The 19,226-nt window shown below is 42.5% G+C and overlaps 1 protein-coding gene and 1 long non-coding RNA gene across 3 annotated transcripts; both read right to left on the minus strand.

Moving 5' to 3' along the window:
* Positions 1 to 359: 359 nt before the first annotated feature.
* LOC115670921 (protein tesmin/TSO1-like CXC 5) lies at positions 360 to 10,401 on the minus strand. 2 transcript variants are annotated; one of them, XM_030592326.2, is made up of 8 exons: positions 9,737 to 10,401; positions 8,195 to 8,302; positions 5,946 to 6,123; positions 4,415 to 4,771; positions 4,100 to 4,200; positions 3,926 to 4,020; positions 1,723 to 2,139; positions 360 to 1,058 (listed from the first exon to the last, which is right to left on the minus strand). In XM_030592326.2, exons 1-8 carry the CDS (start codon positions 9,982 to 9,984, stop codon positions 802 to 804), a joined length of 1,761 nt encoding a protein of 586 aa, XP_030448186.2. In that variant the 5' UTR covers positions 9,985 to 10,401; the 3' UTR covers positions 360 to 801. The 2 variants fall into 2 exon arrangements, with proteins under 2 accessions (XP_030448186.2, XP_030448185.2); XM_030592325.2 differs by having other exon boundaries at positions 1,723 to 2,142; positions 9,737 to 10,400.
* A 7,163-nt stretch (positions 10,402 to 17,564) lies between these two features.
* Positions 17,565 to 18,344, minus strand: LOC130136080 (uncharacterized). The gene is made up of 2 exons (XR_008815141.1): positions 18,028 to 18,344; positions 17,565 to 17,638 (listed from the first exon to the last, which is right to left on the minus strand). It is a non-coding gene; the product is annotated as an uncharacterized LOC130136080 (long non-coding RNA).
* Between the last annotated feature and the right edge of the window lie 882 nt (positions 18,345 to 19,226).

Genomic DNA, 19,226 nt, shown 5'->3' on the forward strand with positions numbered 1-19,226 from the left:
AACCCCACACCACCGTGCCCAAGACAATGGCGCCTTTTTTAGAACTTCTGAAAATGAGTAGGTGTCGGCAACAATCGGCAACTGTACAACTAATGATTGGTGGTAGCTTCAGTGATCAGCTGCTCTACTGTTGATCAAGAAACGACCTCCCATGAATGGCGGCGGTCCAACTGATGAACAAATGTTGCTCTGTCGGAATAAAAATCACTTTTCAGAATTTAAGCCTTGAGCTTGTTACAAACAATCTAAGCTTTGCTCAACGGTTGCAAAGCAAATGGAGCATTACTGTCATAAGGTTTCGCCGCACGAGGAGAGGTATAATAAAACTACAAATTTAGTCAGATGTATGAAATTGTAGCTAGTCAACCAAAAAATTGGATACACAGCAACTTCATTCCATTTTTCTCTTTGAGATACATAAGTATAGGAAACTTATCAAATTACTCTATCTCAGTTAAATGATTGAGTATATCTTTACATCCGGGCGTACAAGTCATGTCGCCTCAGCACGTACAACATGGTGATATCCTGTGCATCTTCAGGCGCATTCTCAAGCCTAATCTTACAAATCAAATCAGAGCTCAAACGCTAAAATCAATTGAGTGAAGTAAATAATATGGCTGCGGTAAGCCATAATGTAATCATGTCAGCACCACCACAAGAGCCTGTGGCGAACTTCTCCGTTACTTGTGTTCCATCTGCTTTGCTAGGACTTACGTCTGTGCGCTAGGTTTAATTGCGTATCGATGCCATAGCAATCTGCGCTCGCTCATTACAAAACTCCTTTGCTTAAAACTTGCTTCATATCTGTTCGACCTTTGGCTGGATAGACCCATTCTCAAGAGCACGTGACATTTTGGAATTGTCTGTATGAGAAGTGCTAACCACTGTGGAAACCACCTGAGTCGATAAAGGCGGTGGAACATCAGTTCTGGAGATGCTATTGCTTTCCAACCAAGGTTGATGTCCTGTTTCAACTTTTCCGTTTGCAGCTCCATTACAGATGGGGTCCTTTTGAAGTCCCAATTCAGTTCTGGCTAATGAGGAATACTTGGTTTCTGTCGCAAAATAATCACACTGAGGATCTTATAATAAGAAGGTTGCTTGATCAAAGTACCAAACGGGTAGCTTTATACAAACACACTAGTGTGTGGCGGAACATCCAGCATCAGAATATCAGGTATTATTTAAGGATTAGCAAGGACAAAAAAAGCAGAAGGATGTGCAATTTCGTCGTTTCGAAGAAAATTTGAAATTTTCTAAGGCAATTCATCAATACCATACAAGCACATCATGCTATTCAACTATGGCATCTCATTACATATTTACAAATTCTATGTCAAATACTCCAACCCACTTATCTATTGACAAGTGGAATGATGTAGGTTTAATTGGTTTAGATATGAAGAAATGCCTTGTTTCTAACTTCTGGGCAATGTTACAGATTGTTATTAATAAACTATTTGGCAGTCACATTTCGAAATGCTTGACTATGCTACTTCATATTGAAACAATCGATTATGACACCAGATTGTGTGCACTCCAGAAAGGACTACCTCAACTTTCAAGGTTTTTACTTGGTCGAAAATATCAATCAACGTACCGCAAGATGTAATATGCAGAAGGATAACTGACGCATCAGGGTTATGGACTAATTCTTCTTTCTTTTCTACTTTTCTTTGGAGTTGGAAGCAGAATTGAGTTAAGGGTATTCAAGCTTACCTTTTATTTCTCCGAAAGTGATGAGCTTATTAAGACAATCTCGCACTTTCGCCAACACAATCCTTTCCTGCTCCGCGTAGACCTCTGTTATACCTTGTCCATGAGAAACCTGTGAAGATGAATTGCAGTCGTGGCCCATCAACCCACTAGGGGAAGCAGCTGCCATGAACATTGTGTCTTGTTCGTCACACATCAAAGCCAAAGTTCCAGGAGACATTGGTCTTCCATTTGGTGCTTCGGCACTGTCTGAGACTGATTCCTCATTACCACTTTTATCAACCTGGCTTGAGCTCGAACAATTGTCGGCTGCTGTTTTCCCGCCATCAGGATCCTTTAGGCTTTGAGTCATGTCTTGTGCCGATGAAGCAAGAGAAGGTTCTGTCTGATCTGCCACCTGCTTTTCTTTTGCATTCTTTTCTTCTGAGCACGAACATTGACCATAATTCAGTAACAGCAATCCTTCAATTTTCTATTGGTTTACAAACGCAACAAGCTCACAGACAATACCAGTTGGAAGAACAATCAGAAGTACTTTCACTAAGTACAGCAGCAAAAAAATTAACATCAATAATTAGCAATGTCACCGAAGCTGACTACTTCATTTCCAAGCGACAGAATTTGTTTTTACTGGAACTACTAGTTGTACTGAAACAAAGTCACCAAAGGAAACGATGACAAGCCAGGTAATGAAGCTGGAATAAAATACAAAAGGAAAGAAACTGCCCATATTAGTTGCTGAAGAAGAGAAAAAGCAACTCGGAGGAGACTGATTGCACAAGGAATAAGAAACTATTGCAAAAATAAGGCAGATCATATAAAGTTTAAACCCTTCACTGTTCTAACCTCACAAATGTATGAAAAGTGAAGCTTTAACTCTGAAGCTAGTAATAGTAAAAGCAGCAACCTCACTATAATAGGAGGAGAAAGTCATCAGCTATGACCAAGCATGAAGTTCGGTGGATGAAGATTGAAGTACAACAATATGAAGCATCCAAATTTGTATATACATTTCCAAAACTCTTTGCTCATCATTTTGGTTCAGTCTCCACAGAGAGGAAAATCCACAAAGCACTCCCTTAAACAGCTAATGGATATGACAAGGTTGTCAACAAACCCCACGCCCCTCTCTCCCTAACAGTTTGAGCAGACAAACATCTATTCAAGGTTAAAACTGAGCTCTTTTCCAGTTATCACATTGTGGATGAGACACCGATGCATAGAAGTCCCATTGTCACAGTCCAAAGACTTCTCATTTCGGGCCAGGGTATCATAGGATAGGGAGGAGACAGAATGCTTTTGGAGTCTCTGTAACGTTGGACCATCACTAGGCCACAGCCTTATCACTTCAATTTGATGTGAGATAACAAAATTTCTTAGCTTCTTGGATGGCTTTAGCACTGATATGTTATCCCAAAAGTTTCTTTTCTATTTGGTTTCCTATGACAACTAATAATTTACATGTCCACTTTCTGATATCAAAACAGTGAAATAACACTTCAGCTTTCACTTTGGCTTACAGATCCTAAACATCATCAGCAACCACGACTGAGAGTGGTTCAGGCTTGTGGTGGTGGTAGTCATGGACGCGGTGAGATGAAAGGAATATAGATTGCACATAAGCCCATTAAGTGTAAGGGAGATTGAACATGAAGAGGAGATGAGCAAGTTAGAGAAAAATGATGGACCATCAAGACACAATTGCAAAACTCTAGCTACGTTTTGCTAAATAAATGTATTTATCCCAATGAAACTGAGAGAGTGTACAAAAAGAACGATCAGACAACATAGAAAGCCACTGATGGATCATCAAGACACAATTGCAAAACTCTAGCTACATTTTGCTAATAAATGTATTTATTCCAATGAAACTGAGAGAGTGTACAAAAAGAACGATCAGACAACACAGAAAGCCGCGGCCGCTGAAATTTTACCATTTGGAGACAAGTATACACTGTGATCAATGTGCACTGTCTGTACTCAATCACACTGGAAATCACAGGGTGATGGCTTCACATATTAATTTGAAACAGATTATAAGTCAAAATTCCTCCCTCAGCCGTAGTTTTAACATTCATTAACGAAACCGCAAAATAACCCCTCTACCAACTAAATGTACCTCTTCCATTAAGTGGCTGAACTAGCCAAAGTAACACCAAAGGCAATTTTCAGCTCATTCATAGACGGATCAGTTATCAAGATATACCTGCAAGTGTCTTGGCAACTTCGCTTGATAACACCACTAGAACAGAGCAAAGCTCTTTTACATCCTGTGGTTGAATGATATCCGCTAACAGGGACCTTCAATGAGGACAAAGGCACACCTTTTGTAAGAATGTAGGTTTTCACTTGATTAAAGAGAAACAAAAACAATATCTACCTGTATGTACATTTTGAAGGAGCCAACAATGTACTGCTACCACCATGGGCAACAGGTGCAGATGACGAGGAGAAAGAAGTAGAGGCTTTTGTATGGTTCGGCTGTCATTAACATAGAACATACAGTCAATACACACCCAGATAGGGCTGCAAAAAAAGTTATGCTGAAATAGATGGTCAAGTTTTCAGACATAAAAAACCTCTGTAGTTTCTTGGATAAGTTCAGAAGATAAGCGACAGGGCATAATATATTAGCTGATGTCTACCTAGCCAATCACCACCAAAGTATAGCATAAGATTAACCGATCAAGTTTACCTGTGGAAATTGCCCAAGTCTTTGAGTGGATGGATCCTTGACAGTCGAGTTTGGACCAAAGAGGAGTTCCTGACCTTTCTTTTTTTTGGACAAAGGCGGGGATGCATAACCAGATGATCCAACTGCTCCCGTGATGGCAGCATTCGCAGCCTGCTGAATATATGCCATGTTGTTGGCATGGTCCCCATGAAATAGAGCCTGTCTCTCTTCACTTCCTTCAAAATTCTTGCAGTCCATGCATCTACAATTTTCCGAGCAAAGGATGTTGGCTTGGAAGCACTCACAGTACTTTTTGAGGCAGCCTGATTTCTTGCAGTGGCAGCCCTTATTGTGCTTCCCCAAGGCCCCGGCATCCTCCTATATTAATTTGAAATAACTCAATGTGTTTTTCATCAACAGCCAGAAGTAGTATGAAGTATCGACAATTATAAAAAGAGAGACATGTAGTTATGCTCCACCAAGCAACAAAAAAGTCTCCTACTTCTTCCGCACCTTTTCTCAACCATACACCACAAGATGACAATTTGAGACAGATAAGTTCCTTTACAATAAGTAAACCTTAGGGACCTTTGCAGACCCCTTTACATGCCGATTGACAACGAACTTGATTTTTGGCTCCATATGTTCTAAATGCAAGCCACAGTAAGAAAGCGATTGACCATTTCCTAAAATAAGCAGAAGTTGAATGTCCAATCCAAAAACTTAAGCTATTAGATGGGGGAAGAGTATATGCATATGCGCCCAATCCAACCAGTAGACAAGCAATCTAAAATATCTTATTACCCTCTCTCACATGTAAACTAGATAGAGAAGGGCACATGGAGTTGACAAACAGGAGCCACAAGGTTCTGGAGCCAGATATGACTCTCATATCATGTTAGATATGCAACCCACAAACTTAGAAAAATTGTGGAAGGGAACTACATGCATATAAAACCCAGACAAACCCCATAAACATGCAATATGAGATAACAATTTAATGGAAGTGATTATCAGTTTATGGTTAGTTCTAGCAGTATCATTTAAAGCCATAAACCAGTTATCCAACATAAGTTTGGAGTCGTACACATCAAATTTGGTGAAGATCAATGTCAAAGCTCCCAAGAAGGTAAAGTTCGGTCTCATTTGTCCTCCAAAAGTTTGAAGCTAATTGACAAACTAAACTATCAAAATCAGCACATGGTTTAATGTGATAGCCACAATAAGATGATAAGGACCAAAAGATGATTATTCACACCGCTTCAACAAAGGAAAATGCTGTGATATAACTAGAATGGGTAGAAATATCAACCATGTGTTTAACTTGAACTAGAAAATAGAAGCTAAGTGTCGCGACCGCCTTCCCGCGGAGCGCGTGCAAATAGGTGTCAACACTAAGATATCTCCAATTAGTTTCTTTGAGTTGACTCACATCACAAGCAGCAAAAAAAATCTAACCATGGTATTAGTGAATGAGGAGTAGAAGGGGATCAAAGGGGATATATTTAGAAAACAATTTCAAAAGGAAGTTTAGTTAATGGAAAGTACTCACCCTTCTGTCCCTTGCTCCATGAGGACTGCTTGCAATTTTGGGTCTAAATGCATTTGGATTACGTTCTAGAGTAGCTTCAACAGCTTCTCGTCTTGCAGCTTCGTTTTCTTCATTGTTGTGACAGTTTGTGCAGTTGCAGTTATCACAGTATATACCAGATGCAAAGCATTCGCAGTAACTGATCAAAAAGTGAGATCAAGACCATATAACTTAGAGGATATTCAATCGGCTGAAAATTCAAATTCAACCACAAAATAAGAGAATTGAATTAAGACAATAAAACAACAGTGAACTAACGCCTTGTGGCCCAAGATAATCCAACTCTTAAGTATAATAGAAGGCCAAGCACAGTTCATGATGCAAAGTATTCGAAAGAACATAATTGTCAAAACACAAGCAGTGTCAAAGTAATTTATGCTTTAATAAATACAATAACATGTTTTGGCTGTACTCACAAATGACTTCACACTCTCTTTGGTGACCTAACAATCATTCTTTTTCTGAACAAAAACCAAAAAACCGCATTTTGCACAACATGTTTTGACCGTTTCAAGGTATTTTATTGATCTACAAATACAACATGTTTGGACTATACTTACCAACGACTTTACATTCTGTCTGGCGACCCAGATTACATTCTTTCTCTGAGTAAAACCAACAAATTTCATTTTGTACAAACAGTGATCCTCAAATAGATTCTCACCATCATTATCTGGAAGACGTGGTTATTAACAGATCCCAGATATGGATTACACAGTATATTATTATGCTTCACAATATATCTACCGAACCTATATCACATTTTGAGAGGTCTCATCAGGAGATAATCATCTGAACTTCACATCATTTTATAAGTGTTCAGAAAGACACTCATGTTCACCATGCAACCCAATCCTTACCACTGCACAAGGCAAAGAAGCTTCCCTACTCTAACGGCATGTATGGTAGGAAGAAAGAAAACGAAATGGAAACCAAATGAGGCAAGGAATGGAACCGCTGTTCATATTCTTATGTTTGGTTGTATTAAAAGAATGTGGGAATCCAAAAGAGGATTAGAGTCAAATGTCGAATATTTCCTTAAGAAGTAGTATGAGAAAGAAAAAAGGGGCACACCTGGAAAAAAGACATAACATGTGTCTTTACGAGGGGACAGGAATTGGAATTCCTTCCTCGTGTGAATCAGTGAAAAAGGGGTATTCCAATGGGAACACCCATTCCAATGAAAGTTTGCTCTCCAAACATAAGGAAAGGAACGAAATCCAGAATCTTGATTCCATTATGACCTCCATTCATGTACCAAATATGGCCTGGAGTGATTATGTGCACATTTTTATTCAACAACTGAGCTATGCACGCTAAACTTGCACCTAATTAGGAATTTTTCAAAGAAAAGAAATATAAATTGGGAATTAATAACTACATCATCAAAATCTTAGAAAGGGGTGGGCCGTTGAGCGATGCCTAATGTGAGCATCTAATGATAAATACTATGCCATAGTGAAAGCAAATGACACCATCAATTAACAGATAATTAACACAGAGACAAATTGTAGTCAAAATATAGGGGTCTTCCCTTTATCCCTTTGGCCTAAGTTGAATAATAGACTCTAAATGCTGAATTAAATCAACATGCTTCCCATCAAAGATACTCAAAAAGATCAACTAGCATGTCTCCATACCTTTCCTATCAAAGCAATGAACTAGAAAAGTATTTTAAAGTTCCATCCTGTTGTTTATCCCGAAGAACACATCCCACATTAGCATAATCTACTGGTATCTGTGTTTGGCCCACAGCCTATACCTAATTGACGCTTAACTAAGCCTGCAAACAGCTTCTACAAAAAGTTCATGTACCTCTTAAACCGTGAAAAAGTGAAACTTCTGAGATGAATGCAATAGATTCACTGTGAATGCTAAACAGGCGTATGTCAGAAGTTCCAATTCTGCAGGATGTTCTTTTTTACATGGACTCAATAGCCGAAATACATCAGCCAATATTTAAGCAGCAACTAATTTAATTACTTATGATTCGCACCCTCAATTATACAGAAAAAGCTATAGGAAATGTGCTATCTCAAGGAGAGGGAAAAATGATGGATGATTTTAAGATAATGGGTGATGGCGCCAAACAAGTAGGTAAGGTCCCACTAGTACATAAAGATAGAATTCCAGTTGCCAAAGTGAAAAGTCAAGAAGGTTCTATCAGTACATAGTCACTAAAATAACCGTTCATGCAGAAATGTACTTACAGCTTCAAGCAACGTGAGTGTTTACAGTTGCACTGCTTTTGCTTCTTTGGAGTGCCCTCTTTCACTTCCACATTGGGTCTTGGTCTCGCCTTCGGAGATTCCATTCTCCTGGAAACGCAAAGGCAAAGAACATATATATCACATTAGCTCAATAAATATTCTCAGTAAAGCCATGTCGTCAGTGCAGCAACAAAAGAATTGCAACTTTGAATGGCATCGGTACAAATGCAGATGTTTGACAGGTCATAACGGGTAAAAGACAGTACAAATGCAGTAGTTGAATCGTTGACAAAAGAGAAAAAGACCAAAGCTTTACACTACTGGCTTATAATCAAGCAATTTATAGAGATTAGCATGTAATGAACTTTAAGACTATAAGACCCCAGTGAAGGTATTGAGAACCAACATATCAAACAATGATTCAATGGAGATAAAGAAGAGAGAATTTCCAACATGAAAAGATAGAGAAGTTCCATTATGAAAAATCTATATTAAATGGAATTCCACCTTACAGAAGAAAAAGAATATATTAGAATTCTTTAGAGTCCATCATAAGTATACTTTTACACTGATAAGGTAACTCTTTTAATTCAAAAAATGGGAGGAAAATTTTTCTGCATTGACATATTATAGACTCCTACAACATCAAAAATTCAACAAGCTCACTAATTAACACGGTGTTATTTTCTGACATTTGCCAAAGGAGTGATGATATGACAAGTATAATTAATACTCTTTTAGCCCTCTGAACGTCTCTTTACCATGAAAACTTCAGGCACAAAAGGAAAGTTAGACCCCAGTTGCACTCAATAAGTTTGTAATTGCGACCAAACGTTAGTGAACAAAACTTGTTCACAGCGTGCTAGAGAAGATAGAAGGATGCAGTTCTGGGAAGATGAAGATAAATGGAGTGAATGAAAGTCGAAATCTCATAACCCTTAATGGGAAAGAAAGAACCTTTTACCAACAAACAATGACAACCAGACAATGTTAGATTTCCCACAAGTTCCCAAAACGAAAATAAATACCAGAAGTCAACGAAGGTTATCAACAATTCAACATCCTAAACAAACCTCTCCTCCGTCCTCAGGCCGAAACACCATCGAACATGAAAATAACAATGTAGAAAAATGCAGACACTGGGAACAAGGAAAGAGCTGAGAAGGTGAAGCAGACAATGGACGCAGGAAGAGTAAAATCACTAGAGAGAGAGAGAGAGAGAGAAAGAGAGTGTGCGTGCGTGCGTGTGTGCGTTCAAAAACTTCTTTCCTCCATTCCTTCATTCAAATTAGGACCCAAAACACTCTTCATCCACCAATTAGCTAGCTCAATGCTGCAACTAACCAATTGCATTCACTACCAGATATCTAACACACCAATTGTTCCCTCTTGATTCTTCCACATACCCTTGAAACCAGAAAAAGTTTCCTCAAACAAAAACGATAAGTCTCCAGAAGAGGGAGTAAAAAAAAAGAAAGAAGAAGAGCGCGCCCGCAAGCGAGCACACGCAGAAAATCACCAAGAAACCAACTGCGCACCAACCTCGCTGCCGGATGAGAAGCCTGCAGAGGAGCCGCGGACGACAGCGCCGCCGCCGCCGCCGACTGAGCAACGGCCTGCGGCTGCGGATGCTCCGGCAACGCCACGCTCTCCCTCTCCCTCTCCCCGCCCCCGCCGCCGCCCCCCGCGGTGAAATCCAGCTGCCTCGCCACCGCGGCCCCCACGGAGCTCCCTCCCGCGTCCGATTGCTGCCTCTTCGGAGACGGCTCCCTCGCCTCGCCTTCTCCCATCAAATCTCCAGCTCAAAAAAAATTCCAAAGCACCGAAGAACCCCGTCCCCCTCACCCAAGGAACTCAAATCCGCCTCGACGACCCGCTCGAATCCCCTCGAATCGGTACCCAATCCAGGAAGCTTCCAGCTCCGAGCCCGACGAACTCACCGAAACGCCCCCGACAATTCAAATTCCCCGAAGCCGCGAGCTCGAGATTCACCACCACCACCACGAGCAGCGACGCGAGAGGGGGGCGCGCGGCGACGCCGCCGAGCACAGCGCGATCGAACGCGGAGGAGCGAACTGCAGCTTTCCGAGCCGGAGCAGAGAGATCAAATTGCGAAGACGACGAGGCAGCTCCAAAATCTATCCTTTTTTTCTTCTTCCTCTTTTCAAATTGCGCAGAGGTAAAAGAGGAAAAAAAAATTAAAAAAAAAAAAAGGGGGAGGCTTTTGGTTGTGCTTGTTGTTCTTCTTCTCCTCCTTCGTTCCTTCTCTTCCCCTCCCTCTCTCTGCCGAGGTTTTCAAATTTCAATTTCCCGATTATTGGACGGCCCGATGCGCGTCGCGGGCTCATCCGACGGTGGGAACCGGAGGGTGCGGGATCGACGGTCGGAATTCATAGAAGGGTACGCAGGCTTCGATCGCGGGCCGTGCGATCGCCCTCCCCCCCGCCCGGGGGCACTGAATGAGGGCGATGATCGAAAACCCTCGAGATCTGTTGGCTGAGAGCTCGGATCGACGCCACGTGGCGGGGCCTCATTGGCGGATCCTTTCAGCTCGTGCGCACGTTAGTGTCTCTCCGGCGCAGTTAAAAGGAGGAAAAAAAAAATTTTAAATAAATAAATAAGGAAAAAAAATTGGCGGTAAATGGGGGGGGAAGTGCCTCAGAAATTGTTGACTGGGGGGGTGAAAACTTCGGTACGGACCAGCATCCGATAAAAGAGTGAATCCGAAAAGTGGCCCCTATAGATAGCGAAAATCACAAAATGACCCCAGGAAAGAGAATTTCGTCTCGTATCACCCCCCCCATCACGCAGACGCGATCTCTGAGATAGCCACTACTGTTAAACGGGTGTCGATTTACCCCGAGCTATGTCCCGCCGTATGCTAGAAACCGATTTTCCTTCGAAACATGTGCTCCGCACGCGAGGGATGCGTTTGCGAAGGACATAGCTCGGCTTCAACCAATCGAGTGAATGAAATGCTAGTGATATCGTGAGATTTTGGGAATCATTTACGCCACAGATGTGCTGTCCTAACGGTGTTTCTCGAGCGATAAGTGTATCGATGGCTCAAACATAGACACGTGAGGTAATAGGTTGTCATTTGTTCTGTTCGTGTCAAAGCTCATTTATCAAATTACATTCAGACAAATCTCATGTTTTTTGCAACACCACTCAAATTCTAACTCGATGCCTCTTTTGCAAAGGGATGAGCAATTTTCCAACTCCGTGTGCCCAAAATGCTCATTCCTACTATGAAAAGGAAGGACGAACAAACAAACAACAGAGGTGGGAAGGGGAAATGGAATCGCAATTCCGTTCCGGGATAAATCGTATCCAATCACCGAGAGATAACCAGCACCAATTCAAAAGAGGTTCGCGTTAACTCTCCGACGCAAAGCCGCTTTAACTTGATTGCTCGAATTTTCCCGCCGTCATTTCAAACGGTCGAGAGGCATTGTAACGACGGATTCGGAGGTACCGATAATCTTTTGGTGGGAAGGGCACCCCTAATAGGCGAACGGCTCCTCTCCCTGATGTCGCGTGCCCATCGGTCATGACTCGCAGCAATTGGCGGTGGGTGCAACAGAGGTGGTGATAGTGGTCGCCTGTCAAAGCTTTTTTTTTTCCTTCTTCTTCTTCTTCGTTCCTTCTCTTCCCCTCCCTCTCTCTCCCCGAGGTTTTGAAATTTCAATTTCGCGATTATTGGACGGCCCGATGCGCGTCGCGGGGCTCATCTGACGGGGGAAACCGCGGGGGACCGGGATCGACGGTTGGGATTCATACGAGGGTAAAAGAGTAAAACCCGGAGAAAAAATTAAATGAATAAGGAAAATAAATTGGCACCAAATGTGGAATTGCCCCCCGAAATTGTTGACCGGGGGGTGAATACTTCGGTACGGGCCAGCTTCCGATACGAGAGTTAATTCGGAAAATGGCCTCTCGAGATAGCAAGAATCACAAAATGACCCAAGGAAAGCGGATTTCGTCTCGTTTCACCCCCCCTTCACGTAGACGCGAAAATCTCGTATTGCCCCTAACGTTAAATGCGTGTCGATTTGCCCCGAGCTATGTCCCGCCGCCGTTACGCCGTATACTAGAATACGCTTTTCCGTCCAAGCACGTTCTTCGCTTGTGAGGGACACATCTGCGAAGGGCATTGCTCGGGCTTCACCCCATCGAGTGAATGGAATGCTTGGTGATTTCGTGAACATTTACGTGCCTAATGTGCCGTCCAAGCGGTGTTTCTCGAGCGGTGAAGAGTACGCTTTCGATCGTTGGCTGAAAATGTAGACGCATGAGGTAATAGGTCATCCTTTGTTCTGTTCGTGTCAAAGCTCGTTTATGAAATTAGCCCCGTTTTTCATTATATTCATATGATTATCTATTCGTTGCCAAACTTTCACAATAGAAACTTACGTTATGAGAATTTTGCTTCCACTTTGGGAATATTTCAAAACATCGTTCACTTCAAAGGCTTTTCGGATTTTGCATTCATTTTCGGATGCATTTATTACCAAATTATTGAAGGAAGACCGCGCGTCCAATTTAAATTCTTTCTCCCTTTCTTTGATGCTGAATCAACAATGTCCGTACCCGTTTTTCCTTTTTTCCCTATTCCCAATTCACGCTATAGGGTTTGGAAGCACACGCTACGAAAAGGGAAAATTGCATTGCGCCCCCGCAAAGTCATGGCCACGGGCCAGTTTCGGCCCGGAACCGGGCCGGTCAAACCCGGGCCCTCAGTTCCGAACCGGAACCGGCCCGGTTCCGGTTCCAAATTATTTATAAAAAAAATTCATTATTTAAAATTTTTTTTAAACAAATTGAACTCTAATTGCCATGCATTATAAGTACATTGATCTCCAATTACAATGCTTGACTTGGGTGTATTGAACTCTAATTACAAGGCTTGGCTTGGGTTTTATAAACAACCCCTTTGATGGTCTATTCATTCACATTCGATGTGAGACTCTCAGCTTGCCTTAAACACCTTCAATGTGAGACTCTTGGCTTGTCTTCATACAAATGCCAAGAGTCCCACATCGAATGGGAATGAAGAGACCATCAAAGGGTTGTTTATAAAACCCAAACCAAGCCATGAGCATGTGAAGTTGTATGCCTTTTGTGACTACGATCCTTTGCTAGTTAAGAGCAAAGGGTTCCATTGGACCGCCTAGAACCGGACCAATGGTCCCGTTCCCGGTTCCTAGTTCTAAAATTAAAGGACCGGTCTTACCGGTTCGGTTCCCGGTCGGAATCGGGAACCGATCACCTCTACAATTTTCATTTTGATTATAATTTATATTGAATAATTTATTATTTCATATTTTTATAATTCATTATTTTTTTATTTCATAATTTATTTTTTTAATTTTTAAATTATGAACCGGAACCGGCCGGTTCCGAACCAAAACCGGAATTGCTAGGGGCGGTTCCGATTCCGGTTCACACATGGCCACGAACCGGAACCGCTGGTTCCGAACCGGAACAGACCGGTTCCGAACCATGGCCATGACTACCCGCAATTACCATCAAATGAACGGCGTCATTCCAAAGTGGATATTTACAGACTTCATATCAATATTACTGCATGATGATAAAGAAACTGGCTCGAATTGAACAATCTCATGTTTAGGCAAATGGCCAGCTTCGGTACGGGCCAGCTTCCGATACGAGAGTTAATTCGGAAAATGGCCTCTCGAGATAGCAAGAATCACAAAATGACCCAAGGAAAGCGGATTTCGTCTCGTTTCACCCCCCCTTCACGTAGACGCGAAAATCTCGTATTGCCCCTAACGTTAAATGCGTGTCGATTTGCCCCGAGCTATGTCCCGCCGCCGTTACGCCGTATACTAGAATACGCTTTTCCGTCCAAGCACGTTCTTCGCTTGTGAGGGACACATCTGCGAAGGGCATTGCTCGGGCTTCACCCCGATCGAGTGAATGGAATGTTCGGTGATACCGTGAACATTTACGCGCCTAATGTGCCGTCCAAGCAGTGTTTCTCGAGCGGTGAAAAGTACGCTTTCGATCGTTGGCCGAAAATGTAGACGCATGAGGTAATAGGTCATCCTTTGTTCTGTTTGTGTCAAAGCTCGTTTATGAAATTAGCCCCGTTTTTCATTATATTCATATGATTATCTATTCGTCGCCAAACTTTCATAATAGAAACTTAGGTTATGAGAATTTTGCTTCCACTTCGGGAATATTTCAAAACATAGTTCACTTCAAAGGCTTTTCGGATTTTGCATTCATTTTCGGATGCATTTATTACCAAATTATCGAAGGAAGACCGCGCGTTCTTTCTCCCGTTCTTTGATGCTGAATCAACAATGTCCGTACCCGTTTTTCCTTTTTTCCCTATTCCCAATTCACGCTATAGGGTTTGGAAGCACACGCTACGAAAAGGGAAAATTACATTGCGCCCCCGCAAAGTCATGGCCACGGGCTGGTTTCGGCCCGGAACTGGCCCGGTCAAACCCGGGCCCTCAGTTCGGAACCGGAACCGGCCCGTGGCCTACGGGCCCGGTTCCGGTTCCAAATTATTTTTTAAAAAAAATTTCATTATTTAAATTTTTTTTAAACAAATTGAACTCTAATTGCCATGCATTATAAGTGCATTGATCTCCAATTACAATGCTTGACTTGGGTGTATTGAACTCTAATTACAAGGCTTGGCTTAGGTTTTATAAACAACCCCTTTGATGGTCTATTCATTCCCATTCGATGTGAGACTCTCGGCTTGCCTTGAACACCTTCAATGTGAGACTCTTGGCTTGTCTTCATGCAAATGCCAATAGTCCCACATCGAATGGGAATGAATAGACCATCAAAGGGGTTGTTTATAAAACCCAAACCAAGCCATGAGCATGTGAAGTTGTATGCCTTTTGTGGTTACGATCCTTTGCTAGTTAAGAGCAAAGGGTTCCATTGGATCGCCTAGAACCGGACCGGACCAATGATCCGGTTCCCGGTTCTGTGATTTACCGGTCCGGTTCCTAGTTCTAAAATTAAAGGACCGGTCTTACCGGTTTGGTTCCCAGTCGGAACCGGGAACCAATCGCCCCTACAATTTTCATTTTGATTATAATTTATATTGAATAATTCATTATTTCATATTTTTATAATTCATTATTTTTTTATTTCATAATTTATTTTTAAAATTTTTAAATTACGAACCGGAACCGGCCGGTTCCGAACCAAAACCGGAACCGCTAGGGGCGGTTCCGGTTCCGGTTCACACATGGCCACAAACCGGAACTGGCCGGTTCCGAACCGTGGCCATAACTACCCGCAATTACCATCAAATGAACGGCGTCATTCCAAAGTGGATATTTACAGACTTCATATCAATATTACTGCATGATGATAAAGAAACTGGCTCGAATTGAACAATCTCATGTTTAGGCAAGCCATCCAAATTTTTGCTCACTTTCTACCTTAATTAACTAAATTGGTGAGAGTTCAAAAAACTAAATTAGTGAGGTACTGAAAATGACGAGAAAATTCGTATAATGCCACGGAGCACTTTTGCAACTCCGTGACAAGATGGACAATCGCGGTTCAAAAGTAAATGCTTCATTCAAGCGAAAGTAAACGTCTATAACCTGTCAGACAAGCAGATCACACAAACAATCCTACAAATTTCAACCTTTCCATACAGGCACTATAAAATTATAAATGCTCCAGGTAATTCGAGCTCCGCCCTTATTGCAACCTTCGACATACTTCCCTCTCTACACAGGGCCATGTCGATCATCTCGTCCCCTCTTCATTTTGAGATCCCCACCATAGTCTTTTGGTGGAAGGGCACCCCTAGTAGGCGAGCGGCTCCTCTTCCTGATGTCACGTGCCCTCGGGGCATGGCTCGGCGGAACTGGTGGTGCTCGAAAATCTGCCGAAGGCCCAGCATAACTACTCGAAGAAGCATATGGAAACCTACCAGCAGGCTCCCTCCCGCCGCCAGATTTGCGGCCCCAATGATATGACAATGGACTGTCATATAGCAGTTTGTGCTGTTCTCCTTTGCTACGATCTGCTAGAGAAAGATATGGAAAAACAAGCCAGAAATTTCTGGAGGATCGTAACTCTATTAAAACCACTACTTCCATTAAGCAGGCCATTTCAAACTTTTGTCACCCAAAGACATGATTAAGCATAAAAAATCCAAAATCCTGACTTTTCAAAACCAACTCACACCGGAATGTTTTCATCAAGAACAAAGTTCTTGCAGGCAAATTCAAAGCTGTGACGGACGGCATAGCTTATTTAGTGCTTCAGATTAAAAATCTATTCAAAACCACACGAGAATAACGCAAATCTCATACGACATTGAAATATGGCAAAAACATCATGGCATGTAGCTAGTAGCATAATTCGAAGACAAAAATGACCTCATTAGATAAAAAGGAAGAACACAGACGGTCTATGGAGAGTAGACAGATGTTGCTCGCATCAACACTTTACATAAGAATTATTCGCGATGCCCTAAAACCTGAAACAGTATCTATTCAATTTCACATGTACAGAAATTATGGTGCTTTTCCCTTCTTCATGCGATAGGCTTGTTTTGTTCGGTTGCCTATTGCACCATAATTTCTGTACATGTGAAATCGAATAGATGCTGTTTCAGGCTCACCAATAATTCTTATGTAAAGTGTTGATACGAGCAACATCTGTCTACTCTCCATAGACCATTTGTATTCTTCCTTTTTACCTAATGAGGTCAATTTTTGTCTCCGAATTATGCTACTAGCTGCATGTCAAGATGTTTTTGCCATATTTCAATGTCGTCTGAGATTTGCGTTATTCTCGTGTGGTTTTAAATAGATTTTTAATCTGAAGCGCTAAATAGGCTATGCCGTCCGTCACAGCTTTGAATTTGCCTGCAAGAACTTTGGTCTTGATGAAAACATTCCGGTGTGAGTTGATTTTGAAAAGTCAGGGTTTTAGATTTTTTATGCTTAATCATGTCTTTGGGTGACAAAAGTTTGAAATGGTCTGCCTGATGGAAGTAGTGGTTTTAATAGAGTTACAATCCTCTAGAAATTTCTGGCTTGTTTTCCCATATCTTTGTCTAGCAGATCGTAGCAAAAGCAGAACAGCACGAACTGATATATGGCAGTCCAATGTCAAGTCACTGGGGCCGCAAAATCTGGCGGGAGGGAGCCTGCTGATAGGTTCCAAGAAACTTTTATTCCCATTCTGGTATGGGAAAGGGCGGTGGTAGGCCCTATGGCGATGGTTACGATGATCTTGGATCGAGTTCACAGCCATTCAGAGGTGAAGCGGTGGCTAGCAACAGTCCTAAGTTGCGACCAAGTTATCCATTCCTTCCTCTGTCTTTTCCTGTGACTATTCTTGAACTTTCTTTCCCTCGTCTTGATCTCTATTTATGCAGACGTTTTCTGTTATCTGTTGAGAGAGATGGATTCTGTTAAGAACCTGGAGTAAGAATGGTTTTTATCAAGATAACCGTGAAAAAGATAGATGTGTAGTTTCAGGCTTAGCATATCTAGATTGGAATGAACTTGAAAACTGCCAACTTTTTCTTGAGGAGAGAGAACTTCATGCTGTTTTTGCATGGTAGCTGGGAGCGCAATTAATCCTGAGCATGCAAAGATGGTGAAACTTGAAAAATTACAAAGATCCTTTATTTTGTCCAGCGTCACTAAATAAAAAAAGTCGCTTTCTATAGTGACATTAGCAGTACGTCTCCATTTATTCATACATGTACGTATCAGAGGTGAGGTTTTTTTCGAGATCTACTAGTGCCACTTGTGAAAGGCGATGTTCCGTCGCCGCGGTCAATAGGTGGAGGGACAGAAACGTACCTGGAATGCAGTTTGGGTACCACCATGACGGGCGGTCTCAGCCATCTGTCGTGGTGGTCGGGATATCCGGTGGCCACCACCCCATGTGTTCTGTGTTCGGCGTTTTCGTATCTCTCTCTCCCTCAGGTGATCTTTACAGAGATTTGGAGTAACTTTTATGAATGCTAGTGATCAAACAATTTTCTGGGAGGGGGTTTCAATCAAGAGTCATGGGCATTCAGCAGTTTGCTAATCCTGATCAATCGTGCATTTTGTTCCTATTTTGGCTCTCATCAAGACTTGTGCTCTGCTAGTGTCCACTTATACTGTGCTGATTCTAAGGCCTTTTGACCACGGATCTCCATCTTCACGGTGTAAAATTGGCCAACTTTCATTTCCATTTCCATTTCCATCTCTCCGTTTCCCTTTTTTTTCCTTTTTTAATTTTGTTTTTGCTGGCTGGTTTTCTTCAAGCGAATCAAATGGCTCGCCTAGAAAGAATGGCGTCCGGGAAGCGGCCCTGCTTCAGCCGCCTCTCCGAATCGCCTCCCGACAGCCACGGCGGTGGCGGAGGTGGCATCACCGGTGGCCGAGCTGCTGGGAGCGGCTCGGGTGAAGTCCGTGGCGATCGGCTCGGGTGACGTTATGAAGATAACGTCAAGCTAATCTGAAGATTGCATCGTGACTTACAAAAGGCGTTCATGCACTTCTTTAGGAACACATCCATCATGACAATCGGCAGATTTCTCCTTCTTGAAGCCAAATCCAAGGCCAGGCACCACACGGTAAAGATCTGGACCGAACGGTACCGATTCAATTTCACATTTACAGAAACTAAGGTCGGAAAAAAAATCGAACCAATCGTGCTTGATAATTATTAACCATTCTAAAGCAACCAAAGGGATTGGATGAACAAGGAAAAGTACCGCGGCGAGCGATTTGGTCTGAGCGATTGAGACGATCGCCACGGACTTCACCGGAGCCGCTCCCAGCAGCTCGGCCACCGGTGATGCCATCTCCGCCACCGCCGTGGCTGTGGGGAGGCGATTCGGAGAGGCAGCTGAAGGGGGGCCGCTTGCCGGACGCCATGTTTTCGTGCCCTGTTATTGCCCCTGGTGGTCTGTTCTGAAATCGAAACCCTAACGAAACCCTGATATATATACTACGGTTCAGACTCCCAAACGGGCTTTGGGCCTGCAAGGGCCCTTAGGGCAAATTTG

This window comes from Syzygium oleosum, unplaced genomic scaffold (assembly GCF_021117445.2).
Source record: "Syzygium oleosum isolate NSW1041296 unplaced genomic scaffold, Sole_v2.1 Sole_v2.41, whole genome shotgun sequence".
Taxonomy (NCBI): Eukaryota; Viridiplantae; Streptophyta; class Magnoliopsida; order Myrtales; family Myrtaceae; genus Syzygium; species Syzygium oleosum.